Source organism: Convolutriloba macropyga, chromosome 10, assembly GCF_964194025.1.
Source record: "Convolutriloba macropyga chromosome 10, txConMacr16.3, whole genome shotgun sequence".
Classification (NCBI taxonomy): domain Eukaryota; kingdom Metazoa; phylum Xenacoelomorpha; order Acoela; family Convolutidae; genus Convolutriloba; species Convolutriloba macropyga.
The window spans coordinates 36421277-36438433 of record NC_134477.1 but is presented as its reverse complement, the minus strand read 5'-3'; the positions used below and the strand labels follow the sequence as shown (position 1 = coordinate 36438433).

At 32.5% G+C, this 17157-nt stretch overlaps 1 protein-coding gene across 1 annotated transcript in view; it reads left to right on the top strand.

Annotated features, from left to right (window-relative positions):
* Positions 1 to 451: 451 nt before the first annotated feature.
* Positions 452 to 17157, top strand: part of LOC142348485 (uncharacterized) — a 42333-nt gene continuing 25627 nt past the window's right edge. The window contains exon 1 of the mRNA XM_075399861.1: positions 452 to 1180. Coding sequence (XP_075255976.1) covers positions 804 to 1180 — 377 coding nt within the window. The 5' untranslated portion in view covers positions 452 to 803. The remainder of the gene's footprint in view (positions 1181 to 17157) is intronic.

Here is a 17157-nt window from a genome sequence, read left to right as displayed (position 1 = left end):
GCAAAAACTTATTCAATTAGCTTTTATTGCACTGTAATTTTTCAAGAGCATCTTTTAATAACGCAAACCTTATGAAGTTTAATTACTGCACAATTCAACTCATATCAAATTGCGTAACCCTGTTGGGGTGTCTGTAAAAGTGTCTATACGCCTAGAAAACAAATATACGTATCCTATTTTTGGTCAAAACAAGCAGTCCAAAGTTCAGGGAAATCTTTTAAAAATTGGTTCAACGCAGACAGACGTCGGTTAATTGTGCAATGAACTAAGCATATAATGAAGATTTCGACGGTGAAATTTTGTCATGAAACGAAAAGTTAAATTTCGTCGCTCTTGTTATATATTTAGTTGTATCTGACATTTGACGAGCAATAATATTTAATCAACTTTGTTTACTTTTGAGTTACGTAATTGTTGTTGGAGTATCTTATGATCATCATTTGACAATAACACTGCCACATTTTTGGAAAGCAATACTGTTGCAAAATATCTATCTGTCTGTAGATCTTGAAGATCTGAGCATTATTTGCAAAATCTTGAACTGTACTTCGAGGTCGAAAAAACTATACGCCGTTTGGATTATAGATTTATGAACCGATTTGATTAGATAACCAAAATTAGGCCATCTTATTCGTATCGGAATTGTAAGAATTTTGAGTAGTGAGGTCAATATTATCACTTCGTTTTCCGCTTCGAGTTGCAGTTCATTTAAATTTTTAACCATTAGGCAGAACTGCTGTTTCAGATCCAAAAAAATTAGACAAATCTTTCAAAAAAAAATTATTCGGATACAAAAAAAATTTATGATGGACTCCGATAAAATTTGTCTTCCGTCAACCTATTACCATAAAAACCGCGAAAATACGACATTCAATATTCATTTTATAAACGATTTCAAAAGATATGGATACGGAGCGTTGTCTGTTATCTTCCTCATATCGGCACCTTTTCTCATATTTCCACCATTTTTCCTGAAGAAACTCGGCACTAAGAGTAGGAAAATAGTGGCTATGATTATTTTGTCAGATGTTATAACTTCGTCATCAACTTTAATTGGTTTTGCAATTGGCGAGCAGGATGATAAATACGATTTTGATGAGGCTAAAGGCAGCAATGCAGCTTCTGCGTGTTATTACATGACGGTGCTTATGGATATTGGGTTTTCGTCCTCTCTGATATGGTAAGAATTAAAGGCACAAAGGAGTCCTCTAAAACAATTCTCATCTCGCACCGCCACCCCCCCCCCCCCGGTATAGCTCTTTACTGCCTAAATATTTAAATCAATTCCAAAATTGCACTTCTGTATCTGAAAAAATGGAACCCACACTCTTGAAAAAGAGAAATAGCTGAAGATTAAATGCATCAATATCGTTCCGCCCTGGTACATTTTCAAAACTAAAAAAGCACATTTTTTTGCGGTCTTGACATTTAATTAAAAATGTGATAGAGGTTGTTAACCTCTCTCAACGTCTCACACTTTTTCAGTTTCCTTAAAAGATGCTTGTAGTTTACTATTTTACAATTTTCTAAAAACTAAATAGGCGGGGCACCCCTTATTGTTAAAGAGCCAGCAATTATAGAAATCAGTTTTGGGTGTGTAATACAAGCGTTTACTATTCGTGTGTCAAGTTTTTTATGGGACATACAAGCATTGTATATGATCATATAGTATTGTCTGCTACATTTCTTCAATATCACACCAAATCACTGTTCAAGGCTAGTTGTGTGAAAACTCGGCAAAAAGTTTAAACCTTGAAAATTGTAATCTTTCAAACAAAACACCGCAGAGGTATACCCAATTCGTCACCAGCAAATCTGCCCCATATGTTATCTCTTGTTCGCTTTTCCTTTGTTATTACAATGAAAGTGCAACAATATTGCGAAAAAATAAATCCTTTATCAAAGTGAAGGGCCAAAAGTGAAGGAAATTTCTCAACCTGTTTTTGCAAAATTGTTCAAATTATAACCGAGGAATGTGTCTATTGCCAGGTGTCTATTGTTTTTTTTCCCGAAAAATCCTTCCATTCTTCCTAAATGACTATTAACACGTTGACACTTTTCTGAAAAATTTTAAGATCAAATTAAGGCTAAAGTGATGAAAGCAATTTTATAACAAATATATAAAGAATAGATTCAAAGAATTAAAGCATGGTTTTTGATTTTATATTGAGTCGATATGCATTTTTGAGTTTTCTGAAATTTCTTTATTTTATCTGGGTGAAAATTTTTGTTGGAATAATCCCATTTGATGCCATTTGTTAGCTTTGGGATGTCATTTTGGTCTGTGGTGATTCCGTCATGGTGGTGTATTGTTGATTCCTGAACTAAAAACAAATATATATATATATTGTATAATATTGTCTGCATTTGTAAACCACTCTCTTTATGGTATATTATTATAAACCACCTTCTCATGCTCAAATAATAAAAAAATTGTCTCTGTTTTGCACACTCAAAGGGTGCATTAAATTGGACTTAAATTACAGATACGTTCAATGCAAAAGTTAGATACGTAATTGATCCAAAAGACTTGCCACTTTTTTTCCAAATTTAAGGTATCTAAATTTCGCAAAACGGTGGTTTTGATGAAACTATATATCCTAAGCTCGTCTACTAATTTGGCTCATTTTGTGTGTCTATTTTTGAGCAATTTTTACTAAAGCGGAAAATTTGGGATGTACCTTTGCGGCGTAGTGTTTTCATTTTTATTTTTCTGAAGAACAATTTTCAAATAACATGAGCTTGAATTAGTACACACACGAATTGATTGTTGCTATTAAAAAACAGTAGCGTCGAAAGGCTAAACCTGATGAAGTACTTTGACGAATAAGGTCAATTGGCTTTGCCTTCAAGTAAATTGAATCCACAAAATCCGAAAACAAATAAAAAAATTGAGTGGAAGCAGACCGCTCAGTTTTTTCAGAGAATTTCAGAAAAGAACTGAAATCACGCGTGAGCTTGATATGTTGTCATCAAGGGGCCGAGTTTTGGATACTAGGTTCTTTTTGTTGATTATAAGTAAATAACTTTTTAAATATAGTATTATTTAACAATCGAAGATTGAGCATCCAATAGTTATAATGAGTAACTTTTCTGCCATTCTTCGAGAGACTTAAAAGAACTGCTGCAAATGGCTTTCTTGGTATTATTAGCACTTTCTAACATACCGAAGTAGGATTGATAAGCATCAAGCCCCTGGTAGGAGGAAATTTAAAATCAAATGCTAAATTGAAACAAAAGTGACATAAAATTAGGTGTCGCCTGTACGTAATTATGCGAACGGGAATTTGATTTCATCTTGCGTAGTATTAACGGGGATTATAGGGGTGTGCGGATCATAGTGCTGAAACTGAAAAAGTTGGGAAAATCGGAAACTCTTTATAATTTTATACTCCAAAAACTGCTTCGGAAATCCACTTACAAAATTTGAAAATCGACTCCGAGATTTTAACGGAAGTACCTTTCGCGAATTCAAATTTGGCCTTTGCTCGTTTTTTTTTTGTAAGATAGAATTCAGTAGACCTCAATACGTTCCAATTTGACCACATGTAACTTAAGGTAAAGTTCCAAAACTGTTGCTAAAATATTATTATTATAGTTTGTATAAAAAAGTAAGATCGTTATCCATTTCTGCTAATGGGTATCAGAGCGGCGTATAGATTGGCAATAAAAAATTATTTCAGCTGTAGACCGTTTTTAACATTGGGCTAAAATGTTGGAAATACGATAAATTTTAAAACGTATAATATCTTCAGCGTAAGGTCCGGATTCAATCAACAGACAAACTTTGCACTATTTTTCATGATGCTTACATGATTTTCGAAAGCTTTATACTTCTGCAGTAGGCATTATTAAGACAAAACAATCTTCGGAACTTGTTTACTAGAAAAGACCTTTTGAAAGCAATTGAAAGCATTTCAGAGCTAAATTTTGCATCTGGATTTAATGGGTGTGAGTATGCGTCGCAGAATCTACTGGGTGGACTTGAATCCCGCACCCAATTTACATGAAATGCAAACAGGTTCAAATATGATAGAAATGCTAAACAAATTTGGTAACAAATGTAGTACAGTTATTTCAGTTCACTTCGCAGAATTATTCTTTTTCAACCCCTGAGATTCAATTGCAAATTTCAAATTTATAGGATAAAACCATGCATAAAGGATCGAGTTTTAACCCTCAGGCTACTCACTCACCCTGAAATTGTGGTCAGGTGGTAGATCACAGTTAACAATAAGTTTCATAATCCAAGAATGGCAGTCCCAGGAGATTAATTGCATGCTATAAAAATCTGATTCAATCATTGACGCCGATTGAGTCCAGGAAGAGGTCCGCGACCCAAGGCGGGTATTGACCAGAGCGACTTAGGTCGCGGACAGTGATGCTCCATGTCGACTATACCCAAAAATAGGCATTGACCAGACCGGAAGGTTTCGGCCGCCCTAGTGCAGACATAGACTTATGATAAGACCCAATTAGTCTAATGGGGGAGGGCGTCAATATTGACCAAAATTACACAGTCGAGGTTCTTATTTAAAGTCCAGCAAAAGTAAGTTTTTTTCGAGAATGGTCTGCTCATGAGTCGAGCAAAATCCATTTCATAGGGCCTTTGGGTCAGGCATCTTATTTTCATAGGCTTTTTGGATCGAGCAATGTTTTTTTATGGGTCGAGTAAAAGTCTATTCATAAGGGGTCTTTCCTATTAGCATAGAGGTATTGATTAAATTTTATAAGAGACCTCAATTGCAGTCTAGCCGAGTCACCACTAAACAGTCAAGCTTCATGGGTTCCGATTTCACTTTCTTTGTAATGTTGGTAGTCGAGCCAATCAGGCTATCTTTGAAGGCGGTGAGAAAGGACGACAGGAGCCATATTTTAACAGGGGCCCACCAATAACAACTTTTCTCCTTTCTTTCAAGTGTGCTATTTGATGCTCCTACTAAACTCCTTCATCTAAGGCTCTTGTCTGCGCTGATAAGTATTAGACTGGCAAGGAATTCGGAACACGGAACTAGTGTTGAGTTCAATGTGCCTGGTTCAGGGCACACTTCTCAGATCACCCACTTAGCAAACTCCTGCCAACTTCTGCCTCAATTATTGTCCCTTAATGTCCCGCACCAAGCTAAACTTTCTTCCTGTTTCCGTATCACTATGCTTATGGGTATTGAATTCGTCTCTTGTCTCATTCCGTACAAATCTCTAGGCCGACAAAGCTTCCTCTAAATCTATTTTGAAAATTTTGAAAACAAAAATATCTGAAAGTAGGCTCCTTTCTTAAGAAAACCAGAAGAAGAAGAGAATCGAAGAAATTGGTCCAGTATTCAAACTATATTTTTTTGTTAAAATTTGTCAATTTTCAGTGCTCTGTTTAGTGCTCTGTTTAGTGATTGAAATCTTCCCATATCAATCCAAATGAGATAAGTTCAGTTTACTTTAGTATAGTTAATGAGTTTAAAACAGTCTTAAAGTTTTAGAAAAAAATAAAAGCTTTAATTATAGTGGCCATTTTTCTGAAAAAATCATGAGAACATAATCACATTGTTTAAAAATTTCGACTTGAAAACATTGTTTTTAAAGTTTGTTAAATTGTGTCAATACTAATTTTTGAGAACAATAAGTACGTCACTCAATGAAAAAAAGATTACACGTTTTTTAGTGGTCACGTCTTGCAAATCAACTCTATTGAGCCTTTTACAATGTTTTTGTTGTCTTTTGCAGAGCAAATAAAGATTAATTATTGAATATCTAAAATTTTTCTTTCTTAGTTTAGCTTATTAAACAAACATATAGCATTCCCCTTTCATGAAGTTAAGAAGTTCAGAAGATGCAAAAATGGGTTTTCACTAAATAAATTTTTTTAGTCCCTCAATTCTCTATGGTATATTTCAAACTAATTGGGTATATTTGCGATCTTTCTCATTTGTTCTCAAAAAACCATTATTTTTTGTTTTTAAGAAACTAGGCTTTTTTCTAAACATCTTTAACAAAGGAAATATTTCCGGCAAAAGATCGTCAAGATTCTGCTGAGGCCGAGATTCTCTTTATTTTTCTGCGGAAACCTGCGGAAACATTAAAGCTCAATTTTTGTTACGGACGCTTAACAGATTTGTCCAATGTTTATCGTATTAATTTATTTGTAGTTTCTTTTATTTTTTCCAAATTTTTTTTTATGCTTCATAGTGAACGTTTTTATTCTGCACAATTTTCAAAAATCACAATTGATCTTTTCAATTGATTCGTGTGAGTAAAAAAAATTAAAAACAATCAAACAAAATTCATTATCTCCAGACCTTAAATTTTTCTGTTGCCTAGTTTTTTTTTCAGTTCAAAAAAATAGTTAGCTGGATTTTATTAGAATTGAGTTTCAGCTGTATGAAAACCGTTTCTTTTATTACATTTGGGGATCCTTTTAGAAGGTCTCCGTACTAGACTGGTTGCAAAATTTGAATTTGATTTTTTAATCACAAATAAAAAATCTGTTTCTGATTGTTACACAAATTTCAAAACCAGCAAAAAAATTCCAGATTTGGAAATTTTTTGATTTTATGATTCTCTGAAATTTTGGTTATGTATTTAATAAACTTCGAAGTCAAGTCTTAAAATTATCAAGAGATTTATATTACTCCATTTTCGACAGCCGATGCACTTGCTGCCCAGGACAATACTTTTTAAACCAGTCAAATTTTCAGCTCTAAATATCAGTTTCACCTGCAGTTTCATTTTTCAATTCTGATAATGTTTGTTTATTTTGTGAATTTTAGTATATTAAAAATTTCTCTGTTCATTTTTATTAAGTTACAGCAGGTTTCTCATCGAATCAAAATGAAGTCACACGTCAGCTGGTAGAATTTAACGAGTAATCTATAACGTTTATTTTTTTGAATGAATTATTGGTTGAAGTACCAAGGGTTTTTTTTCTGAGTAAAAATTGGTTAATATTTTTACTGCATTTAATTGTTTATTTTGAATTGACGAAAAGCAATCTTGAATAACAGTAAATTTCTTTAAATCGTGTTAATACTGATTTTTGAGACTAATAAGTACGTCACTCAATCAAAAATTGATTACAAGTCTTTTTAGTGATCAGTTTTGCAAATCAACTCTATTGAGCATTTTAAAAGGTTTTTGTTGTCTTTTGCAGAGCAAATAAAATTAAATTAGTGAAAATTTAAATTTTTTTTTCTTAGTTTAGCTTATTAAACAAACGTATTACATCACACTTTCAAGAAGTTAAGAAGTTCAGAAGATGCAAAAATGGGTTTGCACTAAAATTTTTTTTAGTTTATGGTAATTTTCAAACTAATTGGGCATATTTGCAATCTTTCTCCTTTGTTCTCTAAAATGTTTAGCTGCCTATTGTGAAACCTGCGGAAACAATATGCTCAATTTTTGTTACGGACGCTTCTTCCAATCGGAAGCTGACTGATTTGTTCAACGTTTATCGTATTAATTTTTTAGTAGGTTTTTTTTATTTTTTCAATTTTTATATATGCTTCTTAGTGAATGCTTTTAATCTGTACAATTTTCAAAAATCACAATTGATCTTTTTATTTGACTCTAGTGAGAGTAAAAACAAAAAAAAACAATCAAACAGAATTCTTTATCTCCAGACCTTAACTTTTTCTGTTGCCTAGTTTTTTTCGGCTCAAATTAGATAGTTGGATTTTTTTAGAATAGAGTTTCAATGGTATGAAAACCGTTACTTTTATTTCGTTTGAGGATCCTTTTAGAGGGTCTCCTTTCTAGATTGGTTGCAAAATTTGAATTTGATTTTTTTAATCACAGCCAAAAATCTGTTTTTGATTGTTACACAAATTTCAAAACCAGCAAAAAACATTCCAGAACTAGAAATGTTTTGATTTTATGATTCTCTGAAATTTTAATTATGTGTTTAATAAACTTTGAAGTCAATTCTTAAAGTCATCAAGAGATTTGATTTATTCAAATTTCGACAGCCGATGCACTTGCTGCCGAGGACAATAGTTTTCAAACCAGTCAAATTTTCGGCTCTAAATATCAGCGTCAGCTGCAGTTTCATTTTTCAATTCTGATATTGTTTGTTTAATTTGTGAATATTAGTATATTAATAATTGTCTGCTTATTTTTTAAGTTACAGCAGGTTTCCCATCGAATCTAAATGAAGTCACACGTCAGCTTGTAGAATTTAACGAGTTATCTAAAACGTTCATTTTTTTGATCGAATTATTGATCTACGTACTAAGGAATTTTTCTGAGTCAAAATTGGTTGATATTTTTACTGCATATAATTGTTTATTTTGAATAGTTACTGAATTGACGAAAAGTAATTTATAATAAAACTAAATTTCTTTAACTCCAAAATTATTCTACAAAACTGAAAATTGTCCTTAAACATATGATTTTAGAAGTTGAAAAATATTTTCAGTTTAAAAAAAAATAAATATTTGAAAAACTGTACGAGATTACTTCGATTCGATTGCCTTTACATTTAACTGATGGCAAAAATATGATGTTTTTGCATGAATTCAATCAAAGTTTATGAAAAATAATGTGACTTTTGAAAATGATTCTACCCTACAAACAATATAAGAGAAATCAAGAAGTCTGCTTTTTTTCTCAAATATGAAGTCCAGAACCTTATGTAACCAGTTTTGTCTGTACTAATCTAAGTGTTGAATGATTTTTGCTATTATTTAGAAGTGGTGGTAACATGTTCACAGTTTATAAAATTGATCTGTTGTTCGGTCTTTTAAAGGTACAACAAAAACATCTCAAATCAAATTTTGAGATTTTCACATTGTTCAACTGCATGTAGCTTTTCTGTCAATGTTTGGGATTAAACTATTTAATGCAGCATATCTGATTTAAAAAAATACATTTGATATCTTGCTCTTAATGGTTGAATGAGTTTTTTCCTAATTTCCCAGTCAAACAGAATTACCGAAACAAATTTTTTCAATAGAAATAGTTGCAAATTTCGGAGAAAAAATTCTATGATCGTAGTTAGAACTTGGTTACAAAACTTTGTTTTTTGGTTCAATGGTCTCCAAGATTTATTGCCAAGCTCGAGGTAGACTCAGTTATTTAAAAAAATTTTTTTTTGGTACGTAAATATCTGAGTAACTAAGTTTTGCGAAAATGGGGGAATACGTGACCATGCAATGTAGCATTGTCAACACTTAAACCCATTTAACTAACAGATTAAAATGTTTTTGTCATTAAATACGGCTTGAAGGTACAAAAGCAGATTTGAAAAAAAGTTCATTTCGTTTTTTAAGCGAAATGTTTTTTTTTTATAAAATAGCTCAACTAACTTCTTTTCCAGTACTCAGTTTTTGTATGCGAGGTTTGTATTACTATAAATTTTCATAAAATTGTTTTTCTTTTCCGTAGTTTGAGCTTTTACAAGGTATGTTGTTTAGCGTTCTGTCGTCTTCAATATCAGCTTTTTTTTTGAGTTTATCTTTACTTTATCTGGTCAATGGAAGGAAAGTTCATCAGAAACTATTATATAGGTTAAATAGATTTTATTGCACGAGCGCTACAATTGGTAGTTTTAGAAAAAAATGAAAACAACAAAAATAATCTCATATTTTGCGTGTGCTTGTTTCGGAGAAAAACAAAGTCTATTTAATGTCTACAATAAAATGAACAAGAAGACTCATTTGTTCTGTCCGTGGAACAAGATATTCACACATTTGCATTTGAAATCATAATATATATCAAATCAATATATCCAAAAGGATAATTCAGAAACGTTTCGTTTTTATCAAACTGCTAAGAAAAAAGTTATTTAGCTGAATTTTGAAACAGAAAGAACAGGGAAAATATTTGACTTTACAGAGGAACCAAAAATAATTGCGTGAAAAACCTTCAATCACGGAATACTTTGCTGCACTTAATTTATAATGAATTTCAAAATAATGTTCTAAAAACGTGTTGTAACTAAAGACAAAAGCTTTAAATTTGAATTAATTTGCTTTATACGCGATTTTGATCGAGCTTTATCAGTTTTTAATCCATAACCCTTTGAGAGAATAAAAATTTTCTTTTACAATTTTCATGTCGAAATAATGATTTCTAATTAATGACTTCTAATGACTGTTTTTCTACCCTGTTCTTTTTTCAGCGGGAAGATTATGGTCAAAAACATTGTTAAACCTGGTTGTAGAGGTTACAATATTTTAAATACAAAAAAAATTGTTTTCATGTTTTATCAAGATAATAAAAAAACAGATAAATCATTAAGGAAATCGCAGCTTCACGTAACGTTTATACAGTAAAGTGTTTCGCAAAACGTGTTGGTTACATAAATGCAAAATTGTGGAAACTGATAAATATTTAAAATAATTTTCACATTTCGATTTTGGTGGCTTACCTCATCAAAGAGAAATTATTGTTTCAATTTTTCAAAAAAATTTTCTTGTAATATCTCTTAACGTTGTTTTGGTATAAAGAAAGAATTGAATGGCATGTAAAAGTCAAAGTGAATGTATCTTTTGTATGAAAAATAAGCTTAAACGGATCAATCTAGCTGAGAAATTCAGAAATAAAGCAGATAAAGTCTCGGAAAAAACAAAAGCAGAAGAAACAACAAAAATAGTGGTTTTCATGTAATCGAAAATCAAGAAATGAAAAAATAGTTAATACCAGAAAATACTTTCGAGAGCTGAAGAGCTGGCAAAATATTCAAATGTGATTTGGTTATCCAAAAGAGGTGCTTTTCACTCATTCCAAAACACGCTCGTTTTTTAACATTAAAAAGAACAAAAACCACGAAAAAAACCAAAAAAAACAAAAAAATGTCAACCCGACTAGTATATAAGGATAAATTTACAGTAAAAATACATGACTTATATAAAAAAGCTGACGTTCCATCTTCACATATTGAATGATGTTTTTCTATGTGACAACGTTGAATAAGATGAAAGCTCTGGTAGCTTGTATGCCTGTGAAATAAAGTTATGGTTTGATGTTGTTATTATGGTTTTTAACACTGCGAAAGAGTAATATATTATAGTTATAAGAGCATCAAATCCAAAAAAAATATAATATTCACAAAAAATATGCCAATTCGGCTAGAAGCACAATCTGCGTGCAAGAAGGGTCAAAGGGCAGACGAAAGGTTTTGCTGGAGAGCAATTAAAACCTCTTGTTTTATTGTGTTGGCTCAGAAAGATGAAACGTTCATCAATATTGAACTAAAACGGTCTTTAAAATTAAGTCATATTCGTCCACTGAAAAAATTACGTTAAAATTATCAAACGTATAGAAGTACAGAACAATTCAAGTCTAAATCGTTGAAATACACTTTAATGGCAAACTCGATAATTCTGTCATTAACAGGAAGGAAAACAAGGGAAAAAGAGAGAAAACATGTCAGAACATAAGATATACAAAAAAATGTTCTGTTTTGAAAAACGTGCCGTTTCTAAGCAGATTATCTCCATTAGCATAAAGGAAACTGAATGCTCTAAAATTTCCCTTTTATCATGTATTGTCATCATTTATGTTGATGTTTTAAGCTGTTAAAAACGGCAAAACGGCTTTGAATGGGAGAGCTAGAATTAAATGTGTCGAAAAAACAAACAATTAGCTTCGAAATCAAAAAAATTATTAGAATGATAAAAATGGTTCACTTAAAAGAAGCTAACTTCAAATAGAAAACTTATTTTGCTTTTCAATTACACTAGTGAAGAAGTCCATTTTTAAAATGTGGGATAACACTAATAGCAGCAGTCAAAGCACGGCAAGTCAATGAAAGCTCGCAAAATTTAGATTTCTCTCTTATCTCAGAAATAGCCGTCCGCGCGCTGAAGTCTAATGTTTTCTGTTGCCAAAGTTAACTCAATGTGATTACACTTCTGTCACTTTGTATGCCGTCTCAAATTGACCTCAAAATAAGCAAAAATTATAAAGATTTCTATAAAAAAGATGTACCCGAAAACAATGCAAATTATTTGAAATTTGAATTCGATAATAGCTAACTAATTGGAGCTACTCCTAACATCTCATATTCTTTGTCGTCCTAAAAAATGACACGAAAAGGAAAAAATAATATTGGTGAAAAACGTAATCAAATTTTCAAAAAAGGCGAAGAGAGTATCTGATTTATTTTTCAATTCTGAGTGTGGTCCAAAAAGTACAAGAAGCAAAATGAGTCATTGATCGCCGGTGTTCAATCAATTGTTCATGCGAACAAAATTTATGCTATTACTTGATACTTTATGTTTGTCTTGGTTTCTCAGGTTCTATATGAAGTATCTTTGTAATTATTTGATTTTTCAAAGAAATTTATTCATTTAACTATCAATTGACAGATCTCAAATGTTTTTCTTCATACTTATTAAAATCTTAACGAAGAGCGAAGTCAAACCGGATGACATGTTAGATTAATAGAGTTGAGGGACGGCTTAAAAATTTATAAAAACTTCCAAAAAATTGGCTAAAAATTTTTCGCAACTTTTTTTCTCAAAAAACTTAATGTCTTTCGTTTTTGTGTTCTATTTGGAAACATTGAAAAATGATAAACTTACTTGTTATTGAAAGATACCCTCGAAAAAACCGCTAGTTGTCTTAAGTGATTGCGTTTTGACCAAAAATTTAGTTATAGTTAAACTTGATTAAAAATTAGGCTAAATTTCTGGAAATTGCGGGTAGAAAATGTTAAAAAATTTTGCCACAAAGAGGAAATTTCCTAAAATTTCTTTGTGTGGTGATTTTATAGACACAGAGAGCTTTAATTGGAAACGACGTATGCTAGCCTAGGGTGTCAACAAAAAAGTCAGAAATTGTTTTAACAAAAAAGGTGGGGCTATCCTAAAAGTTCTCATAATTTTTTTCAAAAAATTGTGGGAACAATAACATCTGCCAGTCATTAGAAGCTTTTGGAACATCTTTTACCAATAATTGTTTTTTCAGATCAACAGTTTTTTCTCGTGGTTTTTGCACAGACTATAGGAAATGAACTCGATCAGCATTGTTATCTAGAGTTTTGTGCTGGAAATAAAAAAAATTCAATCCTCATATTTTTGCAATTGAATGGTTTTGATCCAGCAGTTTATAATTAAAATTTCTTCGCTAAAACTTTTAAGATGAAAATCGTTTTTTTTCCATCGTGTTTCAACATCGCACCCATCCGTTGCAGAATTTTTGTAAATAAGTTCATTAAATGTTTAATCTGAAAACACTCTGAGCAATTACAAATTAATTTTAATAAAACCACTTCTTGAACAATAATTTCAGACACAGGCTCTATAATTTCTTCGTTTACATTACTTGGCAAATAGATATATACTCTTTTGTAACTGTTTTCCGGCATGCGGTTTTCCTTCTGTAAAAGATTTTCTTTTGTAACAGAATTTCGATAAACTTTGACCTTACTTATTGCAACAGAAAGTTCCGGACTACTGATGACCGTCATTGAAACAACAATTTGCAAGTTATCATTGCTATCTTGAAGTTTGTTATACAAATTAGGTCTTAAGCATTTAATAACAACACTTTTCAATTCATGTTTCTTCAACTTGTAACACTTTTCCGGAGAAAATAGTGAAAAAAAAACATTCGCTTTGCCAAAACACTTTTGACAAGTAATGATGTTCAGACTTCCGTGTGATCCACTATTTTAGATGTTTCCAGACTGCATAATGTTGCAATCATATAGCCATTTTTGAAACTAATACAGGACGTCTAGTTTTCTCTTAGGAACAGAAATCCGATGATTTTTCTATTTTGACCGAATTTTCTCCTTTGTGAGACCATTGTGATCTTGTTTAACCTCTCGTTATTAATAGTAAAGGTGGGATATTTAATATATGATCAATGAGCAATATGTCAACATAACACTGTTTGAGTCAAACTTAAAGTTATTTATTGCACGAGAGTTATGCCCTGAAAACAGAAAGTTGCATATTTGTGATTTGTAACAGAATTGATATCAAATTTCTCAACTTATTTAATTTATTAATTAATTATTGAGGAATCCGAGCAGAGGTTTTTGGAACCCGATTAACTTGGAGATACAAAATCGACAATCACGTTGACCTTATTTTCATCTCACCGAATTCCTTACGTAATAATAACTGCTTGGAAGATCTTAAATCTGTCAAAATTTGTTGGAAACAAACCTATCAAGCTTCTTATGAACTTTTTAATACTTCTAGAAATTTTTGGTCTTTCTTACCGAGAATAATTGTAATCCAGAAGCTTTCTATTTTTTTCTGGGCTTATCTTTGCAATGAAATCCGATAGAGAACTAGAATGCTTGCCATCAACATACTATCATAAAAACTCGGTTAATTCAACGTTCAACTCTGATTTCGTTCACGAGTTCAGAACCGGAGGTTACACGTTACTTACCATTTTAAACTTAATATCGGCACCCCTTCTTATTTTCCCTCCATTCTGGGTGAAAAATTTGAAAACTGCCAGCCGAAAAATTGTAGCTATGATTATTCTTTCTGATTTGGTAACTGCATCATCGACAGTTCTTGGGTTCTTTATTGGCGATAACTCGCAAAAATATGATTTTGATGAGGCTGACAGCAGCAATGCGGCTGATGTTTGCTTCTTGTTATCTTTTATTACTGATGTCGGTCTTTCTACCTCTCTAATATGGCAAGTTTTCATGCTTTTTCGGTGAATATGCGGCCTTTTTGGGTTGTTAGGTTGTGGCTTCGACTTGGTTTGAGCATTTTGCCCAATTCCACCGCTATAAAGGGTGGAATCTATTTCCTACATAATAGAATAGGGGATAATAGTAAAATAGTGGACACTGCTTTTTCTGCATTTAATCCACTTCTTTCCACATTTATTCCTCACTATATCCGCAGTAATTAGAACCGTTAAAAATTGAAGATGAGATTATAACATTGGATAAGGCGGACATCCACATTCATAACACGCATATACTCCCCTCCAGAACTCATAGCCGAGAGTTTTATTACCGAAGAGTTAAATGGTTCAGAGGATATACTTAAAAAACTCTAGTTCTCTATAAACTAAAGACAATAAATCATATCTTTTATAATCCCGGGTTGCCCCATCTTAGATACCATACTTAAGACCATTTATGGTTCCATCCACGGAGGGCCAAATTTTCGTGTATGATCTTACCATGGTATCCAAGATACCATAAATGGTCGGGTGTATGATATCTAAGATAGCCATTAATGGAAGCTCTATGGTATCCAAGATAGCCATTAATGAGAACTCTATGGTATCCAAGATCACCATTAATGGTAACTCTATGGTATCCAAGACGGCCATAAATGGAATGTGTATGGTATCTAAGAAAACCATTTATGGAAGGTTCATGGTATTCAAGAAAGCCATTAATGGTCGGTTTATGGTTCTCAAGAAAACCATTTATGGTGGTTACTCGGTTAATAGGAAACGAAAATTGCAGGAGAACGGTACTAAAAAAAGTAACTGGCAAGACTTTTGTATAAAAACAGTATAAGGCTAACAGCAGAAACCAGCCACGTCATAAAACCATGAATTGAAGCCGCTAATAATCCTAAATCAGTTTGTATCCTAATCATAACTTTTCATTGAAAAAAACTGATTTCGTAGAATTCTCTTTCGCTGTGCCATAATAATGTTATTTTCAAGGTAAAAAAATTAGGTAATCATAATTTTTTCTTGCATATGTTATCAAAAAGACTGAACAAAATAGGCATAATCATCTTACCTTATCGTTGTGATCCTGATATCCTGAGTTTCTGAAAAAAAACTGAAGCTAATCTAAAATATGGAAAAAGTTCCTCAAGATAACATCAAAAAACAGCTTGAGAAGAAAGAACTTCACTGGTAAAAAGGACTCTATCAAAAGTCACCTCTATAAACGGACTTTGTTACTCAAAATCATTTATAGGTATCATATATACTGATCAAAGCCGCAAATTTTTATAACTTGGAAATAAAGAGAACTTCGAATAAATTTTCAATTATCAACAACAATATGGAATCTTTGAAAGGTTAATCATGCTCAAGACGAGAAAGCAACGGAACGAGAAAATGCATATCATTGACGTAGATGTGAAGAAGTTTCTCGTGGATCGCTTCTACAAACAGCGTGTACACTTTTCTTGTTTTCTCAACTTTGACGAATGAATATAGTTCACAAGAAACAGGCGTTGGGCATTTTGTCGTTTGAACAACTTTGAATTGGTAAACAGCTAGCATTTCAGCTCCATTTTTGTTGAAAAACAAACGAATCTGACCAAAACGCAGTTTGTTATTGTGTTTGAAGGAAATGAAGCTGTTAAACGAGGACGAATGGGCAAGAGAATCTAAATGGAACGCAGAGGACTGGTAATTGCTGTAGAACAGTTCTCCTGCATTGCACAAGTCGTCGGGAACTCCATTGCTAATTGCACGTTTACGAAAAAATTTCGATGTTTTTCTGAGAGAGTTGCAGTAGTCCGAAAGTTTGTCATGTCGAACACTCTCTCGCAAAGATTGTTTATTCCGATGGTAGCGCTCAATTATCAAAGGTAAATGATTGACCGAACCAGTGAACTTGGACTGCAGAAGGTAGTTCGCAGATTCAAACATCATTGAAGAGGCGCACCACAAAGGACCGAATTGCTTCACTTGCCACGCCAAATGCATCAGGGAATGAGTATTCGCTGAAAAAACAACGTCCGAATACTGTGCTTTCGTTTTTTCCAGGAAATCAAAAATTAATCTCTCAGCTTTGTCAGTATCTTCTGTAGACACCATTAGTAGTCGAATTGAGTAACTAAGTAGTAGAAATCGATTGTAGATGTCTTCATTGACAGAAAAACTGAAAAGAATTGGTCCGATGTAGAACAACCACGCTCTGTATTCATTGGCTTTGAAAAATTCCAGATATTTGAGCGTTCGAACACTTCGCTTGAAATCGGAGGTCAACTAAAAACAAACTTGAGATAATTTATCTGCGCAAAAGTCAATTTTCAATATTTTCAATTGTTCTTACCTTCAGGCCTCCTATGAGGGAGTTTATGATTGCAATATCTGTCTTCCTGGTTTTGTCAACAATAACTTGCATCATCACTTTAGTGACACCCAAATAAACTTGATGCATTGCGTCCACTGGTGCAGCTAAAGGCAGATTCGGTATCAAATCGAATAGTTGACTTTCCCCTTGACACCTTTGAATGACTTCAATCTCTGGCGTTCAAGTGTTCG